The sequence below is a fragment of the Phocoena phocoena genome, chromosome 7 (assembly GCF_963924675.1).
Source record: "Phocoena phocoena chromosome 7, mPhoPho1.1, whole genome shotgun sequence".
Lineage (NCBI taxonomy): Eukaryota > Metazoa > Chordata > Mammalia > Artiodactyla > Phocoenidae > Phocoena > Phocoena phocoena.
The window spans coordinates 96,859,557-96,881,320 of record NC_089225.1 but is presented as its reverse complement, the minus strand read 5'-3'; the positions used below and the strand labels follow the sequence as shown (position 1 = coordinate 96,881,320).

The following is a 21,764-nucleotide window of genomic DNA, read 5'->3' as shown; positions in this document are numbered from 1 at the left end:
CGGGGGTCCCTTAGCTCCCTTCCCTTCCCCCACCACTTCCCTTTCCCCGGGATCGAATCAGCCAATACTTAGCATCTAACCCCAGCTCACAGGCCAACTCCCCATTGTCCAGGACTGAGAGGAAGGAGCCTTCCTCCAGAGTCATTGCATGGGAGGGTGACTGGAGGTACCACCATGTTTTTGGAAGATGTCAGGAACGGGAGGAAGGGCTGGGTCGGTGATGTGTGCATGGTTCCCGGGACTCTGTTGCCTCCTTGAGCTGCCATCTCCCCTCCTTCCCTTCATGATCAAACTTCTCAAATGTCTTCCCACACCCTTCCTCAGTATTCTGTTGCTTTCTCCTAATTGTTCCATTTCCTCAGAATTCTTCCCAACTGTAGTAGCACAGGCTATTGGGCCCTCCCTGGGTCCCCTCAACTCCTAGACCAGTGCTGTCCAACAGAAATGTAACCGGGAGCCACATATGTCATTTCAAATGTTCTAGTAGCCACCTTTTAAAACGGTAAAAGAAACAGGTGAGATCAATAATATAGTTAACCCAATGTATCCAAAATATTATTATTTCAACATGTAAGCAATGGTCCAAAATTGAGATATATGAATATTTTGTCATAATCTGTTGTATACATTATTTTATACGTACAGCACCTCTCAGTTCGGACTAACCACATTTCAAGCTGCTCAGGTGGCTGGTGGCTAGTGTATTGGGCAGTGCAGTTCCAGAACCTGCATTCACTACTTGGCATACACTCTTTCGCTCTGTGTGACTGATCATGTCATTTCCATATGTCCTGTCTCCCCGGGGAGATTCAAAGTCCCCTGGGTCAGAGTCCTCACTTTTTCATCCCTGTATCTCCCGTGGCACCTTAAAGCTGTGCGCCACACTCATGAGGCTCTGCAAGCACGTTTGTTGATGGGAGTGAGTGCTGGGGATCGATTTTTGTGTTTTCGTTATGGCTGTAAATGGTGTGCTATAGATTGCTTCTATAGATGCACCCTGCTGCAGTATTAGCCGAAACAAGCAGCCTGGTTGTCCGCACAGGCAGAGCCCTGGGGCCGATGGGGCTCACCTACCCAGACCGGGGAAATCCTGCCAGACCGCGTACCATTTCTCTGGCTTAAGAGCTTGTCGTTGCCACTGTGCGCTCCTCCCTGCAACCCCATCTCCATTAGACCTCGGATAGAGCCCTTGTCCGGGAGCATTACACAAAGGATGTGTCTCTGGCATCCCACCACCAGGCTGGGAGCTCCTCGGGACAGAAGAGGAGTTTTGTTCAGATCGACAAGAGCCTGACCTGCAACAGGTGCACAAAACATATTTGTCAAATGAATAAATGAATGGATGGCTGGAGCCAGCCAAGCCTCTCATTCATGTACTCATGCACCCAAAAAAATCTTTGAGTACTTACTACATGTCAGGCACTGTGCTAGACACTAAGGACTCAGCATGAACAAAGCCAACGTGGGCTGTGCCTGCTGGAGCTCACAGTCTCTGTAACCTCCTGGAATACAGGACAGCCTTCCCTAGGTCAAGGGTCATCATGTAGACCCTTGGCCACAGTAGGCTAGACTGACCCTTGGGTGCTGTGAGGACTTTACTGTTTCAAATTGCATTGATGATATCATAATGGGCCCTGTGGGATAGACCAGGACCCTGCAGTTCAGAGCAGAGGGGCCAAGGCAGGGGGAGGAGATGGTGGTGTCCATTCAGCCTCTGACAGACCCGGCCTCAGCTCGGGAGGAGGCCAGCGGGTGACCATGGCGCTCAACCTCTCCGCCACGTCCATTCCCAACAATTGGCTCCCAGGCTACCCTGAGGTAACCAGGGCTGCATTCTAGGCCTGTATTCTCCTGTGGGAATGTCCCAGCCAGCGTAGAGCGCCAAGCTGTGAGCCATGCACTGTCTCGGGGACTGGGGGGATAAAAAGATGAATAAGACTTCGTCCCTGTCCTCAAGTTGCTGACAAATTAGACCCTGAGTAAGTGGCTCACCAGAACATCATCCTCTTGGTTAACTTTGGCAGAACAGTGCGCTAAGCAGTGATGGAAATACTCCAAACAGGGAATTCCCTGGCTATCCGGTGGTTAGGACTCCGCACTCTCACTGCTGAGAGGTTGGGGAACGAAGGTCCTGAAAGCGAGGCCAAAAAAAAAAAAAAAGGAAATGCTCCAAACAGCCCCAGTCTAGTTCCCAAGCTTCTCTCCGTGTCACCCCACAACAGGGCACTGAGCTCAAGGGCAGCCCACCTGTTGGCACTCGTGGTTCGGGGAATCTAGATTAGTGTTTCTCAGAATGGTCTAAAGATAGAATTATTCGCAGCATGGTTAAAAATGCACATTCCCTGGGCCTTCGTGCAAATCTTCCGAAGAAGAATTTTCAAGTGTGGGGCTCGTGAATCTGCGCTTTAAAAAGCACTCTAGGTGTTCTTATCCTAAACACTGCCCTGGAGTGGAAATACCTACCATAGTCCCCAGGTCCCATATCTGGCTGACCAGGGTTGGTCGGTTTCTCTGTCCAGAGATGGGTGTCGGCTTTTGATACTTTATTACTAATGAAAAGCTATGATTCAGAGGCTGCTGGTGGCCAGCCGTCAGCTTGGAAGGAGTCAGTAGCCACTGAGAACAGAATTCTCTAACTTTTCGATTCATCTATAAAATGCTTACCTGAGCAGACACTGTTTAAAGGCCATTAAAATACCAGACAAAGAATAAGCCAGTCCCTGGATCTTTATAGACATATTTACTCAAACCCAAGTGCTTGCAAAGAGTACATAATAGGGAAGAAAAATGAGCAGACACCCCTAGAAATACGAACTGAAAGTAAACAGCCCTGTTCACCAAAATAAACAGGACAAATCCAGCGAGGATTAAATGACCTCTAGTCAGGGAGGTTCGGAGACAGAAATGCCCCATCTTGGCTCCTAGAAGTTGAGGTGAGGGTCTTTCCCTGCCACCTGGGGGCATGATCCGGCTTTGCAGGGGCACATTAGGAGGTCAGGGCCACGCCTGCAAGGGCAGCCACTAGCCTTGTGGGTGTGAGTACTCCCCAGAACTCCCCAGCTGCCTGCTACAGGGCCTGAAACCTCCAAGATTAAAGATCAAGGAGTGTGCCCTAAAACACCTCTGATGAAATGTGCATTTTCTGGAGCTGTAGCCCCTCAAGTCACTACTATTTGTGGTTTATTCATTGATTTCCTAAACATATGTTTAGCACTCACTGTGTTTCGGGCCCTGTGCCAATCACTAAAGGTATCAAAGTAAGGCCTAAACCTGCCCTCAAGTTGCTCACAGTTTAATATGAGAGATAAGATTGAGAGATGATAATAGCTAACTTTTTCTTAACCTTTTTTTTTTAATTGAAGTATAGTTAATTTACTATGTTGTGTTAGTTTCAGGTGTACAGCAAAGTGATTCAGATATATATATATATATATATATATTCTTTCTCAGATTCTTTTCCATTATAGGTTATTACAAGATATTGAATATAGTTCCCTGTGCTATACAGTAGGTCCTTGTAGTTTACCTATTTTCTATATAGTAGTGTGTAATCATAGCTAACATTTACTGATCATTTATTATTTGACAAACAATGATAAGCACTTCACATGCATTATGTCATTTAACCCTCCTAGCATTATAAGGTTATTACTGTTATCTTCCCCCATTTTACAGATGAGGAAACTGAGGCTCAATGTCTGTGTTATGATGGTAAATGTTTAACAGTCAGCTCTGTGGAGGAAAAGAACAAAGTCCTGATTTGTAGGATGTGCCAATTGCGATGGTGTAAATACTCCCAGGCCGGTCTCAAGCCACCAGCCTGAAGTCACTGAATGTGGAGTTGGAAGGGGTGAGAGTGTGAGCTGGCTCCATCACAGCACTGCAAATGGCCAGTCAATGAAGGAGCCAGAACTTAAACCCAGGGGGGTCTGCTCCTGAGCCCGCGTGCTTAACCACTTTGTTATACTGTCAATAACTACACAAGGTCATTGACATTTGAGAGGGAAACATCTTAAGACCTATGTGACATGCTGGTTTTACAATGCTGCATAAAACTCCCAAGGTTAATAACCAGCACTTCCCTATACCTCTTTGTTTTTATCACAGGAACAGTTGGTTTTCTTTTGAGGGCCTTTAAAAAAAAAAAAACTTTTTATCTTGAAATAATTATACATTCACAGGAGGTTGCAAAAATAGTACAGAGAGGTCCTGTGTACCCTTCACCTGGTTTCCCCCAATGGTTACATCTTACACAACTACAGTACAGTATCACAACCAGGCCAGTGACATTGGTGAAATGTGTGTGAACAGTTCTATGCCATGTTACCCAGGATTGTCAGACTTAGCAAATAAAAATAAAGGACGGGGCTTCCCTGGTGGCGCAGTGGTTGAGAGTCTGCCTGCTGATGCAGGGGACGCGGGTTTGTGTCCCGGTCTGGGAAGATCCCACATGCCATGGAGCGGCTAGGCCCGTGAGCCATGGCCACTGAGCCTGCGCGTCCGGAGCCTGTGCTCCACAACGGGAGAGGCCACAACAGTGAGAGGCCCACGTACCGCAAAAATAAATAAATAAATAAAAATAAAATAAAGAACACTCAGTTAAATTTTATTTTTCGTGTAAGTATATCCCATGCAATATTTGGGACACACTTATATTAAGAAATTATCCTTTGTTTATCTGAAATTCAAACTTACCTGGGTGTCCTGTATTTTAACAGGCATCCCTAACTTTATCACATGTGTAGTCACCCAACCACTATTATAATCAAGATACAGGAACTTCCCTGGTGGCGCAGTGGTTAAGATTCCGCACTCCCAATGCACAGGGCCTGGGTTCGATCCCTGCTCAGGGAACTAGATCCCGTGTGCATGCCGCAACTAAGAGTTCACATGCCACAACTAAGGAGCCCGCCTGCCTCAACTGAGACCCAGTGCAACCAAATAAATAAATAAATATTTGTAAAATATAGTCTGATCTAAAAAGAGTTTTTAAAAAAATCAAAATACAGAACCATTCCACCACTATAAAGATGTTCCCTGTGCCGCTGTTTTAGAGTCACACCCATCCCTTCCCCCACCTTCCCTGGCCTTTGGCAACCACTCCTCTGATCTCCATGTCTATAATTTTGTCATTTTCTTCACTTAGCATAATGCCTATGAGATCCATCCAAGTTGCTGCGGTTATCAATAGTTTGTTCCTTTTTATTGCTGGGGAGTATTCTACGAGGGCCGTTTCTCACAAATAACAATCACTTTAAGAAATTTCATCCATTCAATAAATATTCATTGTATATCTACTATGGGCCAGGTGCAGACATGAGGCATGGGGAACTGGTTGCTGTCAGCGTTTGGGTTTTCGCCAGACAAGTAAGCAGACCTAGAGCAAGCAAGGAACACGGACGTGTGTGCAAACGAGTGATTACAGACGGAACACATGAGTTATGATGGGTCGGAGGGGAGTGGAGACGAGAAGAGTGAGGAACGGGGAAGAGGTAGGATCAATACTTTGCAGTTCTTGTGTAGGTGAGGAATTAATAGAGTTGGGTACCCTTTTCTGAGGGTTTCCCTACCTCGTTCGTAGTTTACTTTTTGTTTAAAATATCAATATCAAAAGAAACATTCCATCCAACACAAACGACACAATTTCTATATCAGAGGATAATATGGATTTTTTTAAATGAACAATGTAACTTTTTAAAAAAATTTCTTTGTCTGCGCTGGATCTTAGTTGTGGCATGTGGGATCTAGTTCCCTGACCAGGGATCAAACCCAGGCCCCCTGCATTGGGAGCACGGAGTCTTAACCACTGGACTACCAGGGAAGTCCCGATAATGATAATACAGCTTTAAGTGGGGTTTTTTATTTTTTATTTTTGGCCATGCCGCACGCTTGTGGGATCTCAGTTCCTGGGAACCCCCTGAGTAGGTATTTTTAAACTGAAGGCTTTAGGGTTAAATGCTAACCAACAAATGCTTACCAACTCAGGGTACAGAAGAAAACAAAAATTATGGTCACAGAAAGTATTTAAAGATCATCTTTCCACCTGTTACTTTTTAGTTCAGTTTTTTAAAGTTTTAGTTTTCAAAACTTTTTAGTTTTTACTTATTTAGTTTTTTTAAGTTTTTCTATGTACACACATAGGAAAAAAATTTTTAAAGTGCAAAAGGATTCATAGGAACCCTTTTTATAGGATAAAGGAAGTGTTTCTTCTACCCACCTCTCCAGCCCTCAGCTACCCCAGTTCTTCTTTCCAGAGTCAGTTACCATTTTTTTGTGGCTCCTGACATACATTAAACACATAAGAATATGTGTGTGTATCTGTGTATTTATACTCACAAATGACAGTATACCATAACAGCTATTCTGCACCACCTTGTTTTCTCACTTAGTAATATAGCTTGGAAGTTGTACCTGTAGAGGCACTTCATTCTTTGTAACTATATAAAATGCTTTTCAAACCTCCCTCCTAGAACATGATTGGTTGAAAATTATAATATTGCCTGAGCTACTCATCTCAAGGCATCCTGGGATTTGCAGTTCTTACTCAGCTGAGTCTTACTTGGAAAATAGGACTTGAGCAGAAGACACGTGTTGGAAACTAAAGTGCCCTTCCAACAACAACGTAAGAGAACAAATTGTACCGTGTTATGCAAGACCCTATCATTCTACCCAGAAGCAAATTATTTACTTATTGAAACAACCAAGATATCTACCAGCGATGAGATACACAGGGCTATCTTGGCATCAGGAAATCAAGATCATCTGATTCAGCTCCTCACTGCATCCATTTTAGCAGACAGGGCAGGACACACACACACATACACACACACACCCCACACACACTCCACATGCCTTCTCTTCCTTACAGCTTTGCTTTGGTCTTCTGTATCCCAAATGTATTATGTGACAAATTACTGCTTAGGAACCTTCTCTCATAAACTGATGGATCAGAAAGGACCCACATATCCAATCAACTCACACTGAAATGGGTAACCTACTGCTATGTTAACTCACAGGCATTTGCACTTTAATAGTTGTTAAACCAAGAAGATAAATGAATAATGGTAGCATTGTAAACACCAACTAAGGGCTGGTAGGGAAGGTTTTCTCTGGAAGCTGAGGGCAAGAATGATTCTCAGAGACTTTTTTTTGGATAGCCGAGGTCCCCCCTTGACTCTTCACTTCATACCCAATACCATTTCCTTATCCAGAGATGACCACTCTCCTTCCAAACCCGTTTCCATGAATTTACATACATATTTATATAAAATCTAGGAATTTAGCTCACTGTGAGAGTTTTACCAAAATACTCTTGTCCTATAAATATTATTCTGGAAATTACTTTCTTTTTCACTCAATAAATTTGGCCCTTTTTCCTATGATAATACATAAAGATCGACCTCACATTGTTTTTTACTGCCATACGGTACTCTGAAACACTGTGTCTCAAACTTTAATGTGAATTCAGATCGTCTAGGGATCTTGTTAACAGGCAGATTCTGATTCGGTAGGTCTGGAGTAAACCTTGAGATTCTGAATCTCTGAAAAATTCCCAGGTCAACGAATCACAACTTGAGGAACAAAGGTGTAGAGTATGGGTGAAGTTGTGTGGTAGAACCGACTTGGACCAGCTCATAAGTACTGATTGTCAAATTTCCAGGAATTTTGTGGTCCTATTGTGAAACACAGCAATCATTAAAAATGAAATTATTTAAACTTACAATTAAATAAATTATATTACAAACAGAGATAGTAAATACTCAAAAATCATCACTTTCCTAATTATTTTACTATAAATCTATGTTCCTAAGGTTATTTGTGTCTATTACATCTGTTTGGTGGAAATCTACACAATGGTATACTTTTCCACATTCCTTCCCAACTCCACATTCAGTTCACGTTGGTAGCTTAGAATCAGCCACGGGTAATGTTCACACCACAGAAATTGGGTAGAAAAGCATACTCCATTACTCCAAGCCTTCTCTGACATTTGATATTACCAATCTTTTTCATTTTTGCTAATCTGACAAATCAAAAATGGTATCTCATTTTTAACTTGCATTTCCCTGGTTACAGTGAGATTGGGTCATGCATGTGCTCATTCCTAGGAATTTAATAGTATTTCTTGTTCTTGTAAATAAGACCTTTTTACTATTATATTTTCTGGTTGATTACTGTACAGGAAAGCCGATGATTTTTCCAATCAGGCCACCCCTTCTTCCAGTTCTAACAGCTTGTCTGTTTATTTTCTTGCTAATCAAATAATCTACAAATAGTGACAGACTGTGCTTTTCTATATATAATTGTTTCTTTTGTGACACTGGCTCTGACTGCAGGTCCACACTGACTACCAGTGATAATAGCTCATCAGTACCTTGCTTCTGATTTGAACAGGGACACTTCTATATTTCCCTACTAATGTCTGCTGTAGATTTCTGGTCTCTTAAGAGGATTTTGGGGTTTTTTGTTTGTTTTGTTTTTGTTTTGGCACGCTTGAACCTGCCCCCTTGGCAGTGACAGCGCGGAGTCCTAACCACTAGACCGTCAGGGAATTCCTGGTTTTGTTTTTATTAAGACTGGCTGTTCCATTTTTCAAACATTTAGTTTCACTTTCTAAGTTTTGCATTTAGTTGATATTTGAATTGCTCACATTAACATATACTCTTTTTTTAACTATCAGACAATGCACTTTTATTTGAATTAAGTTTTATTTTCACTTTTTTTAAATTGAAATATAGTTGATTTGCAATGCTGTGAACATGTACTCTTTTTCGTGATCAGAATGTTAAAGTTTTTTTGTTGTTGTTGTTGTTGGGTTTTTTTTTTGCGGTACGTGGGCCTCTCACTGTTGTGGCCTCTCCTGTTGTGGAGCGCAGGCTCCTGATGCGCAGGCTCAGCGGCCATGGCTCACGGGTCCAGCCGCTCTGCGGCATGTGGGATCTTCCCGGACCGGGGCACGAACCCTCATCCCCTGCATCGGCAGGCGGACTCTCAACCACTGCGCCACCAGGGAAGCCCATACCACATCTTCTTTATCCATTCCTCCATCGATGGACATTTAGGTTGCTTCCATGTCCTGGCTACAGTAAATAGTGCTGCGATGAACACTGGGGTGCATGTATCTTTTTGCATTATGGTTTTCTCCGGATATATGCCCAGGAGTGGGATTGCTGGATCATATGGTAGCTCCATTTTTAGTTTTTTTTAAGGAATCTCCATGCTGTTTTCCATAGTGGCTGTACCAGTTTACATTCCCACCAACAGTGCAAGAGGGTTCCCTTTTCTCCACACCCTCTCCAGCATTTATTGTTTGTAGATCTTTTGATGATGGCCTTTCTGACTGGTGTGTGTCTGGGGTTTTATTTATTTACTTTAAATTTATTTATTCATTAATTTATTTTTGGCTGTGTGGGGCCTTCATTGCTGCGTGTGGGCTTCAGTAGTTGTAGCACGCAGGCTCAGTAGTTGGGCACGGGGGTTTGTTGCTCTGCAGCATGTGGGATCTTCCCGGACCAGGGCTCAACCCCATGTCCCCTGTATTGGCAGGTGGATTCTTTTTTTTTTTTTGGCAGGTGGATTCTTAACCACTGTGCCACCAGGGAAGTCCCTGCCTGGGTTTTTTAAATTGCTACTTACCACTCTTGACACAGGAATATGGGGATTGCCTCCAAGAACATATGGAGTTTGTCTTTTTCTGTCGTTTTAAGAAGGGCAAAGAGTACAGATGTCAGAGTCAAATTCCAGATGTATCCAAACAGCTATGTGATCTTGGATAAGTCATTAATTTCTCTGTTGCTTAGGGACCTCCCATGTAACGTTACGTTTACCAAGAAAAAAGCCCAGTGAAGGTCTGAAAGTGGGTTATTCCAGGCCCCGGGAATCAAATTAATTGAGTCCAAACCCCACCTCTGCCACTTACCACCTTGGACAGGTTACTCGTCTCTGTATTTCGGTTTGGTCACGTATAAAATGGGGACAGTAAAGATATAAAGTTGATAGGGCAGTGGTGAAGATTAAACAAGCTAGCACATTAAGCTTTATCATAAAGCTTATTGTGAACCCTCCATGAACATTAGCCACGTTGCTTTTATTATCACCAGGGTGCCTGTGGAGAGAGAGAGCACTTTGTACAGCACCCTTCGGCCCAGGTGAGCTAGCAGGGACGTTTTTACCTGGACTCCCTGACCCGGGGGAGGGGCGGGGGCTGGCGGTTCCCGGCTGTCCTAGCACCTCCCGGTCGGCAGAGGGCGCCCGCTACCACCGTGGAGAGGGCGGGGCGGGCGGGGCGAGCGGCGGGGGCGGGGCGGGACGGGGAGGGCGGCGGGAGTAGGGGCGGGCCGTGCGAGCGGACTCAGGCCCACGCGTAAGGCCATGCAGGTAGGTGGCCACCGCTCGCCCCGCACGAACTTCGATCGCAGACCCGGCCAGGCGCACGCTCGGGCCCAAGCTCGGAAGCGCGCTTGCTGACGTGGGGGTTCCGCCCGACCCTAAACGAAACCGAAAGTCCGGCCCCGGGTGACCTTACCTTCCTGGGGTTGTTAAAGGGTGGCCTGCGAGACACCGAGGTAGGGTGTTCCCTAGAGAACAGGGCTTTGGTTCCGGAATGGGATCGCGCGCTTGGTACAGGCCGGCCCAGAGTTAGGGGCCCGATTGCGAGCTCGGAGTTTGGGAACTGACCGGGGTTTCCAGCTGGTCGGGCACTTGGGGCGGGACTTGGGGGGGCTGGGCTGAAGCTCGGATTCGGGGGCGCGCCGTCTGGGACGAGCTGGGCGGGGAGCGCAGCGCGGGTTGTGGTACTTTGGGGGTTGGTTGGTTGGCTGGAGGCCCGGCATCTGAGTCCCTCGGTGAGGAAAGGGGCGGAAGCAGAGGTCTGAGCCTTGGAGCGGTCACTTCGTGGGGATTGGCTGGGAGAGTTCCCGAAGCTTAGATAGATCAGAGGTCCTAGACCTCGTAGGAATCTGAGCGCCCCCTCCGCTAGGTGGCCATGAGCGGCAGGGCCCGCAAGGAGGCGGTGCAAGCAGCGGCCCGGGAACTTATCAAGTTCGTGAACCGGAGCCCCTCTCCTTTCCACGGTGAGTGACCAGGGCAGCCGAGGCAGGTGGGGGCCGGTGTGCCTCCTACCGGCTTCCATCGCTGTGAGAGGGTTCTTTCCCTACAGCTGTGGCCGAGTGCCGCAACCGCCTCCTCCAGGCTGGCTTCCATGAACTCAAGGAGGCGGAGAGCTGGGATATCAAGCCCGAGAGCAAGGTACCAGGGTGGGGTGGGAGAAGCAGGAACCTAGGCTGGGGCTCGAAGTCCTGCGCCAGCTGGCTGGCTAATCCAACTCAAAACCGCCACCCCAGTACTTCCTGACCAGGAACTCCTCTACCATCATCGCATTTGCTGTGGGTGGCCAGTATGTTCCTGGCAACGGTTTCAGCCTCATTGGGGCCCACACGGACAGCCCCTGCCTCCGGGTAAGGAACTGGGGCTGTGCTGGGGAGGGGAGGCATCAGGGGGTGAGCAGGGAGGAAGACTTGTCACCCCCTTCCTCCACACTTGGCGCCCTTCTCTGTCACTTAGCTTGTCAGTTGTCTGTCTCATCTCCAAATCGTGTCGGGTGGCCTTCGCTGAATTCTTATTCCCCATCGTCCCACCCAGGTGAAACGGCGGTCTCGCCGCAGCCAGGTGGGCTTCCAGCAGGTTGGTGTGGAGACCTATGGTGGTGGAATCTGGAGCACCTGGTTTGACCGTGACCTGACCTTGGCTGGACGTGTCATTGTCAAGGTGGGAACTGGGGTTGGATCTGGGAGGCTCTCAGCTTCAGCTGCCTGAAGATTAACTGTCACTTTCCTTCGGGGAACCTGTGGAGAGCACCCCGGGAAAGGGGGGTAGGGGCAGTCCAGGTCAGAGGACCACCTTGGTTAGTCTGGGTGAAGTGGGGGATTTAACCAGCCGCAGTTGGGGGAGGGCACCCTGGGCTGACCCACCTGTTTGGCCACAGTGCCCTACCTCAGGCCGGCTGGAGCAGCGGCTGGTGCACGTGGACCAGCCCATTCTTCGCATCCCGCACCTGGCCATCCATCTGCAGCGAAATGTCAATGAGAACTTTGGGCCCAATGTGGAGATGCACTTGTGAGACTGGAGTGGAGGCTGTGGTGACTGGGAGGGGTAGGGTGTGGCACCAGGTGATGGAAGGGGCCCCGCTGGGACCTGGGAGACCACTACCTAACGGTGGCCACTGTCAGGCTCTACTCTTGGGACCCAGCTGATGTCCAAGGGCCCTCACAGCCCTGCCATGTGGGGAGAGAGCTGGGAATTGAAGGACCAGGGCAGTTCCCCATCAGGGTGTCCCGCCCTGCTGTGTCCTCCGGTCCTCCCCCCACACACCCCCTCCGTGTCTCCCCACAGGGTTCCCATTCTTGCTACAGCCGTCCAGGAGGAGCTGGAGAAGGGGACTCCTGAGCCAGGCCCTCTCAATGCTGTAGTAAGAGCCTCCTGCCCATGGGAAGGGGTGAGCAGGGGGGAAGAGACTGGCCCTCTGAGAAGGGGAGAGAGCGGGGAGCGGACCCTCCTCCCAGCATCCTTCTGCCCTGCAGGATGACCGGCACCACTCAGTGCTCATGTCCCTCCTCTGTGCCCATCTGGGGCTGAGCTCCGAGGACATCTTGGAGATGGAGCTGTGTCTTGCGGACACTCAGCCTGCGGTGAGGAGCAGCTGCAGGAACTCGTGGGTGGGGACCTCTGGGATCCCAGCATGTCCCCTCAAGCGCTCATCACCTCTGCCAGTCCCCCAATTACTCTCACCCCTGTTTTCCCAGTAGACACCACCCCGCTCTGATTCCAGGGCAGTGGGTCTCAAAAAGGGCAGGTTTCCCACTTCAGACTTACCTACTTGACTGTGTAGAGTGAGGTTTGGGCATCAGCTTTCCACAGATTCCCCAGGAGTTTCTGCTACAGGGGTCCCTGTCCACTTTGACCTGTGCTGGTTCCAGACCTCTGAGGACAAGAGGCCTGGATGTGGCCCTCCTCTTCCTGGAGCCGGTCCTTGTGTCTCTCTCAGTTGCCGACAGAAGGAGATTGCTGTGTCTTTGGACGCTCGGCCTTGTTGGAACATGCGCTGCTTCTGTTTCTCATCTGGTCTCCTCTGTTTATTTCCTTGGTTTTCCTTCTTCTTTTCTTGTTCAGTCCCTCCCTTTTCCTGTCCCACAGGAACTGGTCACGAACTACGGGCCTCCACCCTCCCATCCCTCAGCTCCAGCCCGGCGCTTCTCCATTCTCTGCTCAGCTCTGCACAGCGGGCTCCTAATGCTTGCTCTAGGCCAGGGGCTGGGAGAGGTTGCACAAGGAACCAAGGAGACTTGCTCGAGCACAGGCCCTTTGAGGCTGGGAGAAGAGGGTGAGTCCGGCGGAGGGGATGAAGGTCAGGATGACTGTCCTGTCTTTCTAGGTCCTGGGTGGTGCCTATGAGGAGTTCATCTTTGCCCCTCGGCTGGATAATCTGCACAGCTGCTTCTGTGCCCTGCAGGTGAGGAGCCGGGGCACCCCCAGGAGCACTGGGGCGGGGGGACCGCCTTGAGCCCTATGGGTCATAGGAAGGCCTCTGGTGCGGGGTGGACCATGGGGAGGGGCCTAAACGCTGCAGTGTCAGCATCGCTCCTCTTGGCCCCATCCTTGCACTGGCCTGGGGCCAGGGGCTGAGGTAGGGGAAGGCACCACAGTGTCTTGTCCTAACCCTACTCCTGTTGCTTCTCCTTTAAGCTAATCTTTGCTTCATAGGAAAGGCTCTCGAATCCCATATGGCAATATCATCCTTCTATCTCTGCTCCCTGTTCGCCTTCCCCGCCAAGCCCTGGCTTAAGCCCATCCAGCCGTCTTTGAGCCTTTCGATCTCAGTGGTGTGGTCTCTCTTCCTCCTGGTCACCTTGATATTCCCTACCATCTTTCTACCCTGGTTACTGCCCTCTCTTTCTCACGTCTCATCCCTGTTCCTCCCTCTGTCCTTTTCATACTCACTCTCCTTTGTGCCCCATCCTGTTCCTGGAGACACACTTTGGGCTGTAATTGAGACCAGAGCCAGACGTGGGACCCATGTCCACTTGTGCAGCCAGCCAGCCAGCCAGTCGTGTCACCTTCATGGAGTCACAGTCTCCTCTTTGGACCTCAGTCTCTTCACTGAGGCCCATTAGTTTACGCGATCTGTGTGGTCCTTCTGACTTGGCAGGATTCTCAGCCCTTCCCCTCCGTCTTACACATCCTCCTGCCTTTGTGTGGAGAACACTCAGAGAGGGGTTTCTCCATCCCATCGTAAAGGGCCCTGCATGTCTTCTCACCACGCAGCGCCCTGCGAGATGCAGGCCAGTGACAGGCTGAGCCCGCTTCACTCCAGCCATGACGGTGGGAAGCCGGCAGGCGAGTGTGAACCCCCGAGGTGCCGGTGGGCTGAGTTAGGGAAGGAGGAGCGGGGAGGATGATTCTCTGTTTCTCTTCCCAAACCAGGCCTTGATCGATTCCTGCGCAGCCCCTGCCTCCCTGGCCGCGGATCCTCACGTGCGCATGATTGCGCTGTACGACAACGAAGAGGTACGTGAAGGGGTCTGGTCTCTCCTCTGGGGAGTCTTCTGTAGCCAGCCGTGTCCAGCAGCCGCGGCGAGCCAGGGCTACACTGGAGGCTGCGAAGACAGGTGGGATGCTGCCTGTGCTTCCTCAGTGCTCGGTGTCCCCTCTGGATCAGCACGTATCTGCTCTTAGCGTGACCACACCTCTCACGTCTCTCTGTGTGCCATGTGGTGAGCTACTCGAGGACAGGGACTCTGCCCTTTCACCCTGGTGGCCCCAGGACTTAGCCCAGGCTGGGTCCTCTCCTTGTGTGCTTGGGTTAGGGTGCAGGCTTAGACGCCATGGAAGAGCCCACACAGCCGCCCAGTTCTCTCCAGGTAACCACACAGGTCAGAGTTAGCAGTTCAGGACAGGTCTCTGCCACCCCAAACACATGGTGTCCGTCTCAGGGTCCAGGGCGGCTGTCCAGCTTCTGCTACCGTGTCTGTACTGAGTTAGGAAGGAAGAAAAGGGCAAAGGGACAGTGTCCACCCGTCCTTTTAAGGGCATGACCCACAGGTGGCATTCATCACTGCCTGCTTTCCCTGGAACTTGGCATAGCCATGTTTAGCTGCAAGGGAAGCTGGGAATGTCATCTCTAGCTGGGCGGTCCGATGCTCAGCTACAGCTCGGGTGTTCTGTTATAGAAGGGGTCATGGACAGTTAGCAGCCTCTGTCACATGCATGAAAGAAGATTGACCAGTTAGGTGGGGCACCTGTGCTAAGCCCCAGATGTGAGGGTCAGGGCAGAAGGAAGGGAACCAAGAAGGGAAGTGGACTGGAAAGTGCTGTTTCTGCCCCGGAGATGGCCAAGGATCAGTTTGGCCTCAGCTCACCATCAGCCTTTTGGTGGCACAGGGTTGGGAAGGTGCTGCTAACAGCCCACATTCCCCGCCCACTGATTCAGCGGGGTCCTGGGCCAGTCTGGGTAGTGGGCCCCTCTGCCTGGCCTCCAGCTCCAGCCCCCGAGCCCAGACCCCTAGAGCCAGGCCTCTGCTATCGCCAGGTGGGGTCGGAGAGCGCACAGGGTGCACAGTCACTGCTGACGGAGCTGGTGCTGCGGCGGATCTCGGCCTCGCCCCAGCACCTGACGGCCTTTGAGGAAGCCATCCCCAAGTCCTACATGATCAGCGCAGACATGGCCCACGCTGTGCACCCCAACTACCTGTGAGTCTCCCGTGCCAGGCACACAGTCCTCACACAGCCGGAGACCCGAGCGTGACCTGCCTTCAGGCTCAGCCCTGGGCCTGGGCCTCTCCCCTTCCCCTTCCTCCTCGTTCTGCCAGGAGGTTCAGAGGGGACTTCATTCTGACTGCTCCAAGGCTCAGCTGGGTCAAAGTCATGGGTGCCTAACCAGTCCAAATAGGTTCTATCTGCAAATCTATCTCCATCTGTAGCTGGAGGCTGCCTGGAGCACTGTGTTTAGCGTGATTCTCAGGTCCTGCCGGGCTGGGTGGGAAAGAATGCTGTGATCCATTAGTGATGTCTGCTATGGGAGAGTGGTGGGTGTTGACAGGCCCAGCTCCTGTTTGCCATCCCCGTCCCTTCTCTGTCTCTTACAGGGACAAGCATGAGGAGAACCACCGGCCCTTATTCCACAAGGTGAGGGGCTCCTGCTTCTCCTTGGGGACTTGGAGGCCTGGCTGGTTCTGGGCCCTAATCTTGTTCCCTCTGGGCCTCTCACCCATCTCTGCCTCACTCTTGACCCTGGTTTTGCTCTCCCCAGGGCCCTGTGATCAAGGTGAACAGCAAGCAACGCTACGCCTCAAATGCGGTTTCAGAGGCCCTGATCCGAGAGGTGGCCAGCAGTGTCGGGGTGCCCCTGCAGGTGAGGGTGGGCCCTACCTGGGAAGAGGTGATGGAGGGAGTGGGGGGGGGCACAAGCAGATGTCTCCCCAATGAGGGAAGCCTTGTAGATAGTCTTTAGTGTGTGGGGGGGTGTCCCAGTAGAGTGAGGAGCATTGGGGTTTGGATATAGGCAGAGCTGGGATCAGTGCTGGTTCTGCCATGGTGCTGGTCTGTGACCTTGGGCTCATCTCCTAATACGCCTTGATTTCCAGTTTTCACACCTGTAGAATGGAATTCAAGGTACAGTGTGCTCATGCCACATAGTGGGTTAGTCCTGCCTCTTCCCTACCCAGCACCCCCAGCTCCTCTGTGTCTCTCTTACACACCCTGGCGGCTTCCATTAGAGAAGAAACCTGGAACTCATCGTCAATGGCACGTCTAGTTGAAGAGAACAAGACAGGGAGATAAGCGATATATAATACACATGTTAGGATAATACATGTATCAGGGACTAGGGCTCAGGTGGTCCAGTGCCAAACATAGCAGGCGGGTCCTGGTGCGTCAGGACTAGGGCCCTGCAATGATCCCCAGCCTAGGGCTCTCTCTGCTACACAGGGCCACGCCCCCCCTCGTAGAGCTGAGTCGTTCCATTCTCAGGAAGGCCCCTCTGAGGAGGTGACACTTGAGCTGAGACCTAAGTATTGAGAACAAGGCAGCTAGAAGTGAATAGCATCCCTGCCAGGGGGAACAAGGGCAGAAGCTCCCGGGGGCGCAGGATTGAGCTTGGTCTACGAGGGGGAGCCAGAGCCAGAGTGGTGGAGCCAGGGTGAGAGCAGCAGGGAGACGGGGGAGAAGCCTGCCCAGGCCAGTCATGCAGGGCCTTCTAGGCTGTGGAAGGGTGTTTGGATTTTCTTCTAAGGCAGTAGGAAGATGTTAGGGGATTTTTCTTTAATGGCTTACAGCAGAAGCAGGACATGTATACTTTAGAAAATATAAATGGAAATGAGAAAATAAAACAATCCCCAGAGATTTGTGTATATTCCTCTAGATTTTTTTCTATGTATATACTTAACACACATTTTTTAAAAAATGAAATCATTTTAGATATATATCTTTTGCTTTATTTTTTCACTCAGTATTCTCCACCTTTCCATTTCAGTGAATTTTTGTTTCAGTAAATATATATCTCATTTAATGTACAGATCATTTTCAATTCTCCCCAGTTTTCCCCAAAACTTTCTTTACAGTTGTTTGTCCCACTTTAGTTTCCAGTTCAGGACCACAAGTTATATCTGGTTGCTAATCTAGCACAGCTGCACTGCCTCCTTTTTCTTTTTCTCTTTTTCTTTAAGTAACATTGACTTGTTGAAGAAACCAGGCTGGTCATCCCTTATAATTTCCTTCCTGGATTTGCTTCCTCTTGGCGTCATTGAGCTTGTGCCTCTAGCCCCTGTATCTCCTATAATCTAGAATTCATATCTAAAGGGTCGGTGGATTCAAGTTAAACATTTTTGTCCAGAAGACACTGTGACTGGTGTGTTCTTCCTGTTGTGTCATCCACATATTATCTGGGTGATTCACCCTTAGCGATAATAAGATTGATCACCGGATTTGGGGGGGTGCCCTCAAAATCCCTCCACCATCTGGAGGTTTTCCTCTTTTGATTGGATAGTAAACCTGTGCAAGTGATGAGTTCCCCATCAACCAGAAAGGTGTCTGGTTTTAACACCAATTGATAATCTTTGCCTAAATCCATAATTTCATTAGAGTTTACTGAAAAATTCCCCCCCCCATTCTTTTATTCCTTTTACATTTATTAGCTGTCATTCTTCTGTGAAGTAGAACTTTCCCCCATCAGGAGGGCCATTTGGTTATGGTGAAGTATGGTTCCTCCTGGAAAGATAGGACAAATGTTATTCTTTCCCTTAAATAACCACTTTTCAAGGTGAGGTGTTTTAATGCCTGCCTCAAATGCTGGCAAACACGAGGATTTTTTCTTTTCTTTTCCTTTTTTGATGATCATTATGTAGAATCATAGATTTTCAGTGGTTCAGTCTCGTGGGTTCAGTGTGAACCTGGTCTACTGTAATCCTGTTATTTCATGCTCCAATTGTCATGACTTTGACCAGTGGGAGCCCTTTCAACATAACTCCTGTGGCCTTTGTCATGACTCTGGGAAGTTGTCTTGCTTTCTGGCACAGTAGGAAATCGCAGGCTCATCTTGTTCATTTCTCCCCCCAGACTCGGTAGCTTTTGATGGACACTGATGCTAGAGACCGAAGTCTGGCACCATGAGTGTTCATTGTTATTGGGGGCGGGGAAATGCTTTGGAGCCATTTCTATGGACATGGCTAGGAAAAAATATATGTATTTTAAAAAACGTGAGTTAATACCGTGATTCTCGTTTTTTTTTTTTTGTTTTTTTGTTTTTTTGTTTTTTTTTTTTTGCGGTACGCGGGCCTCTCACTGTTGTGGCCTCTCCCGTTGCGGAGCACAGGCTCCGGACGCGCAGGCTCAGCGGCCATGGCTCACGGGCCCAGCCGCTCCGGGGCATATGGGATCTTCCCAGACGGGGGCACGAACTCGTGTCCCCTGCCTTGGCAGGCGGACTCTCAACCACTGCGCCACCAGGGAAGCCCTCGTTTTTTAAGAAAGAATAGTTATTACTCTATTTGGTTTTGTGATTCTCTTTTCCCTTATGTGGAAAATCTTGACGTCTAACGTCATATTATGATTTTCTTATTTACTTTTTTACCAGAATACAAATAAAATAGTTTAAAAATGCCAATAGCCATATTTTTAAAACCACTAAGATTATTGAGTGATTTTTCTTTGTGTGTGGGTAGGGAGGGGTGCACGTGAAGGAACAAGGTGACATACAGGATACACATATTTTTTAAATCCCTCTGCCCACCATGTGGGGAATGGATTACATGGGAGGCAATGGGATGGTAGCTGGACTAGGGTGGTGGTAATGCAGATGCAGAGAATGGGACCAATTCAGAATCTACTGTCCTTTGGGCCTGCCGTTTAGCGTTGGCTTTGTGATTTTGTGCTGGTCACATTCACCCTCCGAGGTGGTCGAAGTGGACGATGTACCAGACCCCTTGCAGCCCTGCAGTTCTAAGGCGACTTCCTCCTGGGCCTTAATAAACACACACCTCATGTTGCTCACGAACCTCTCCTCCTCTCCCCAGGATCTCATGGTCCGGAATGACTCTCCCTGCGGAACCACCATTGGACCTATCTTAGCTTCTCGACTGGGGCTGCGGGTGCTGGATTTAGGCAGCCCCCAACTGGCCATGCACTCCATCCGGGAGACAGCCTGTACCACAGGAGTACTCCAGACCCTCACTCTCTTCAAGGTGACTCCCACCCCACCCGTCACCGTAGCAACTGGGCTCCTTCCCCATCTAGTGCCTGGATTGGTTACTGGGGCAACATCACCGTCACTGAGTGGCTGGCCTACGTCATGGGGCTGGTTGTCTTGGTGCTACCATGTAGGAAAAGAAGGGTCCCCATTCTTCTCAAGGCACAGGGGCCCTGATCAGCCCCCAGAGGATAATGAAATGTCAGAGAGGGGATCAGGGATGGGAAGCCTGGGGCAGTTGTCAAGTGTGCATGAGGCAGCTATGCCTTCCTCTCTAGCTGGGGCCATGTTGGTGGGCGGTGAGCAGTGGGGCACCCCCATCTGGTCTCCACTAATCTCAAATTCCATGTTACCTTCTATTTTAGGGCTTCTTTGAGCTTTTCCCTTCTCTGAGCCGTAACCTCCTAGTGGATTGAGGCCTCTTGGAAAGACTTCTCTTGCACTTGAGACGGGAAGTTCTCAGCTGAGCTGAAGCTAGATTATTAAAGTGGATTTTCCACTCAAACTCATTCTGTTGTGCTTCTTTGGAGATTGGAGGCATGGGCATTCAGCCGGCTTAAACCTCTGGAACCAGAACAGACCGGGCAGCTGGGGTACAGGTAGAGGAGCCTGCAAATCCTGGGAGCTGATGGAGGCCTGATTTCAAATCTCTTTTCTCTTTTTTAAGCTCATGCCTGAGTGGGTGGAGATGGTAGGTTCACTATGGGAAGGTCACTTCTGCCATCCCCAGTCCTTCCCATCCCAGAGTAGTTCAGGAGCCCAGCTCAGCCCTCTGAGGTCTGGGTGCTCAACATTAGATGCCCCCAGAGCCTCCCTGGGCAGCCCAGGCTGTTTCCCTCCCCCAGTCCCTCCCCATCTTTCTCAGGCACTGCCAAAAGAAGGACACAGTCCGGGCTTCAGCATCGCCCTGCATCATCCACTTCACTTAGCAGCCACTGGTGTTACTTATGTTAACAACTACCAAGAAACAATTATCACTGAAAAAAATCAAAATAGGAAAAGTCAATGGATAGTATTAATTGATTCCTTCACTCTCTTCCTGGACATTACAAGAAACTTAGCACGCTTTAACCAGGTTATCTCTCCTGAGTTTTGTGCTGTTGTGGTCATACAGTTTAATCATATATATTTTAAATCCCACAAGCAATATTATTGTTTTATGCATCATATTGTTTTTAAAAACTTAAATGGTCGTATTTATATAAAAATTAATTTTCATATTGGTATCCAAAAATTTGGAAAGACACCAGTTAGCACAATTTTTTTTTTTTTACAGTACGTGGGCCCCTCACTGCTGTGGCCTCTCCCGTTGTGGAGCACAGGCTCTGGACGCGCAGGCTCAGGGGCCATGGCCCACGGGCCCAGCCGCTCCGCGGCATGTGGGATCCTCCCGGACCGGGTCACGAACCCCTGTCCCCTGCATCGGCAGGCGGACTCTCAACCACTGTGCCACCAGGGAAGCCCTGTTTGAACATTCTTATAGTAAAAATGTGGGAACAAATTTTTAAAATTCAATCCAAAAGAAGGAGAAATGAGAAAAAAAAGAAGAGGTGAAGCAATTGAAATCACTTAAGGTGGTAGACTGAAACCCAAATATCTCTAGTTATAACATTAATAAGTGGACTAATTATATCTCAAAGTTGTTACTTAAAAAATAAGTGGACTATTTTAGTTAAAATGCAAAGATTGTCAGACTCGATTAAAAAAAAACTATAGCTGTTTACAAGAGACACACCTAAAACAAAAGGATACAGAAGGTTGACAAAACATTGCTATAGATTTGTCTGTTTTTGCATTCCACAAATTTCACATATGGAACCATATATACTCTTTTTTGGTCCAGATTCTCGGATTCCTTTTTTTTTTTTTTTTTCAACTTGTCTGGCTTCTTTTGATCAACATAGTGTTTTTGAGATTTATCTATGTGCTTGCATGTGGAAGTAGTTTTTTTTTTTTCATTTTATTGCTGAATATTATTCCTTTATATACCATGGTTTCCTTATCCATTCTCTTCCTGATGGTATTTGGG

At 48.8% G+C, this 21,764-nt stretch overlaps 1 protein-coding gene across 4 annotated transcripts; it reads left to right on the top strand.

Moving 5' to 3' along the window:
• Window positions 1-1,758: 1,758 nt before the first annotated feature.
• On the top strand, window positions 1,759-20,240 carry DNPEP (aspartyl aminopeptidase). Of its 4 annotated transcripts, none has more exons than XM_065880085.1 (15): window positions 1,759-1,818; window positions 10,979-11,072; window positions 11,159-11,247; window positions 11,343-11,456; window positions 11,641-11,766; window positions 11,984-12,114; window positions 12,391-12,466; window positions 12,579-12,686; window positions 13,430-13,507; window positions 14,479-14,562; window positions 15,584-15,744; window positions 16,140-16,179; window positions 16,304-16,405; window positions 19,563-19,730; window positions 20,101-20,240. In XM_065880085.1, exons 1-15 carry the CDS (start codon window positions 1,759-1,761, stop codon window positions 20,149-20,151), a joined length of 1,482 nt encoding a protein of 493 aa, XP_065736157.1. In that variant the 3' UTR covers window positions 20,152-20,240. The 4 variants fall into 4 exon arrangements, with proteins under 4 accessions (XP_065736157.1, XP_065736160.1, XP_065736159.1 ...); XM_065880087.1 differs by lacking the exon at window positions 1,759-1,818 and adding an exon at window positions 10,340-10,377; XM_065880086.1 differs by lacking the exon at window positions 1,759-1,818 and adding an exon at window positions 10,355-10,377 and having other exon boundaries at window positions 12,561-12,686.
• The last annotated feature ends 1,524 nt before the right edge of the window (window positions 20,241-21,764 follow it).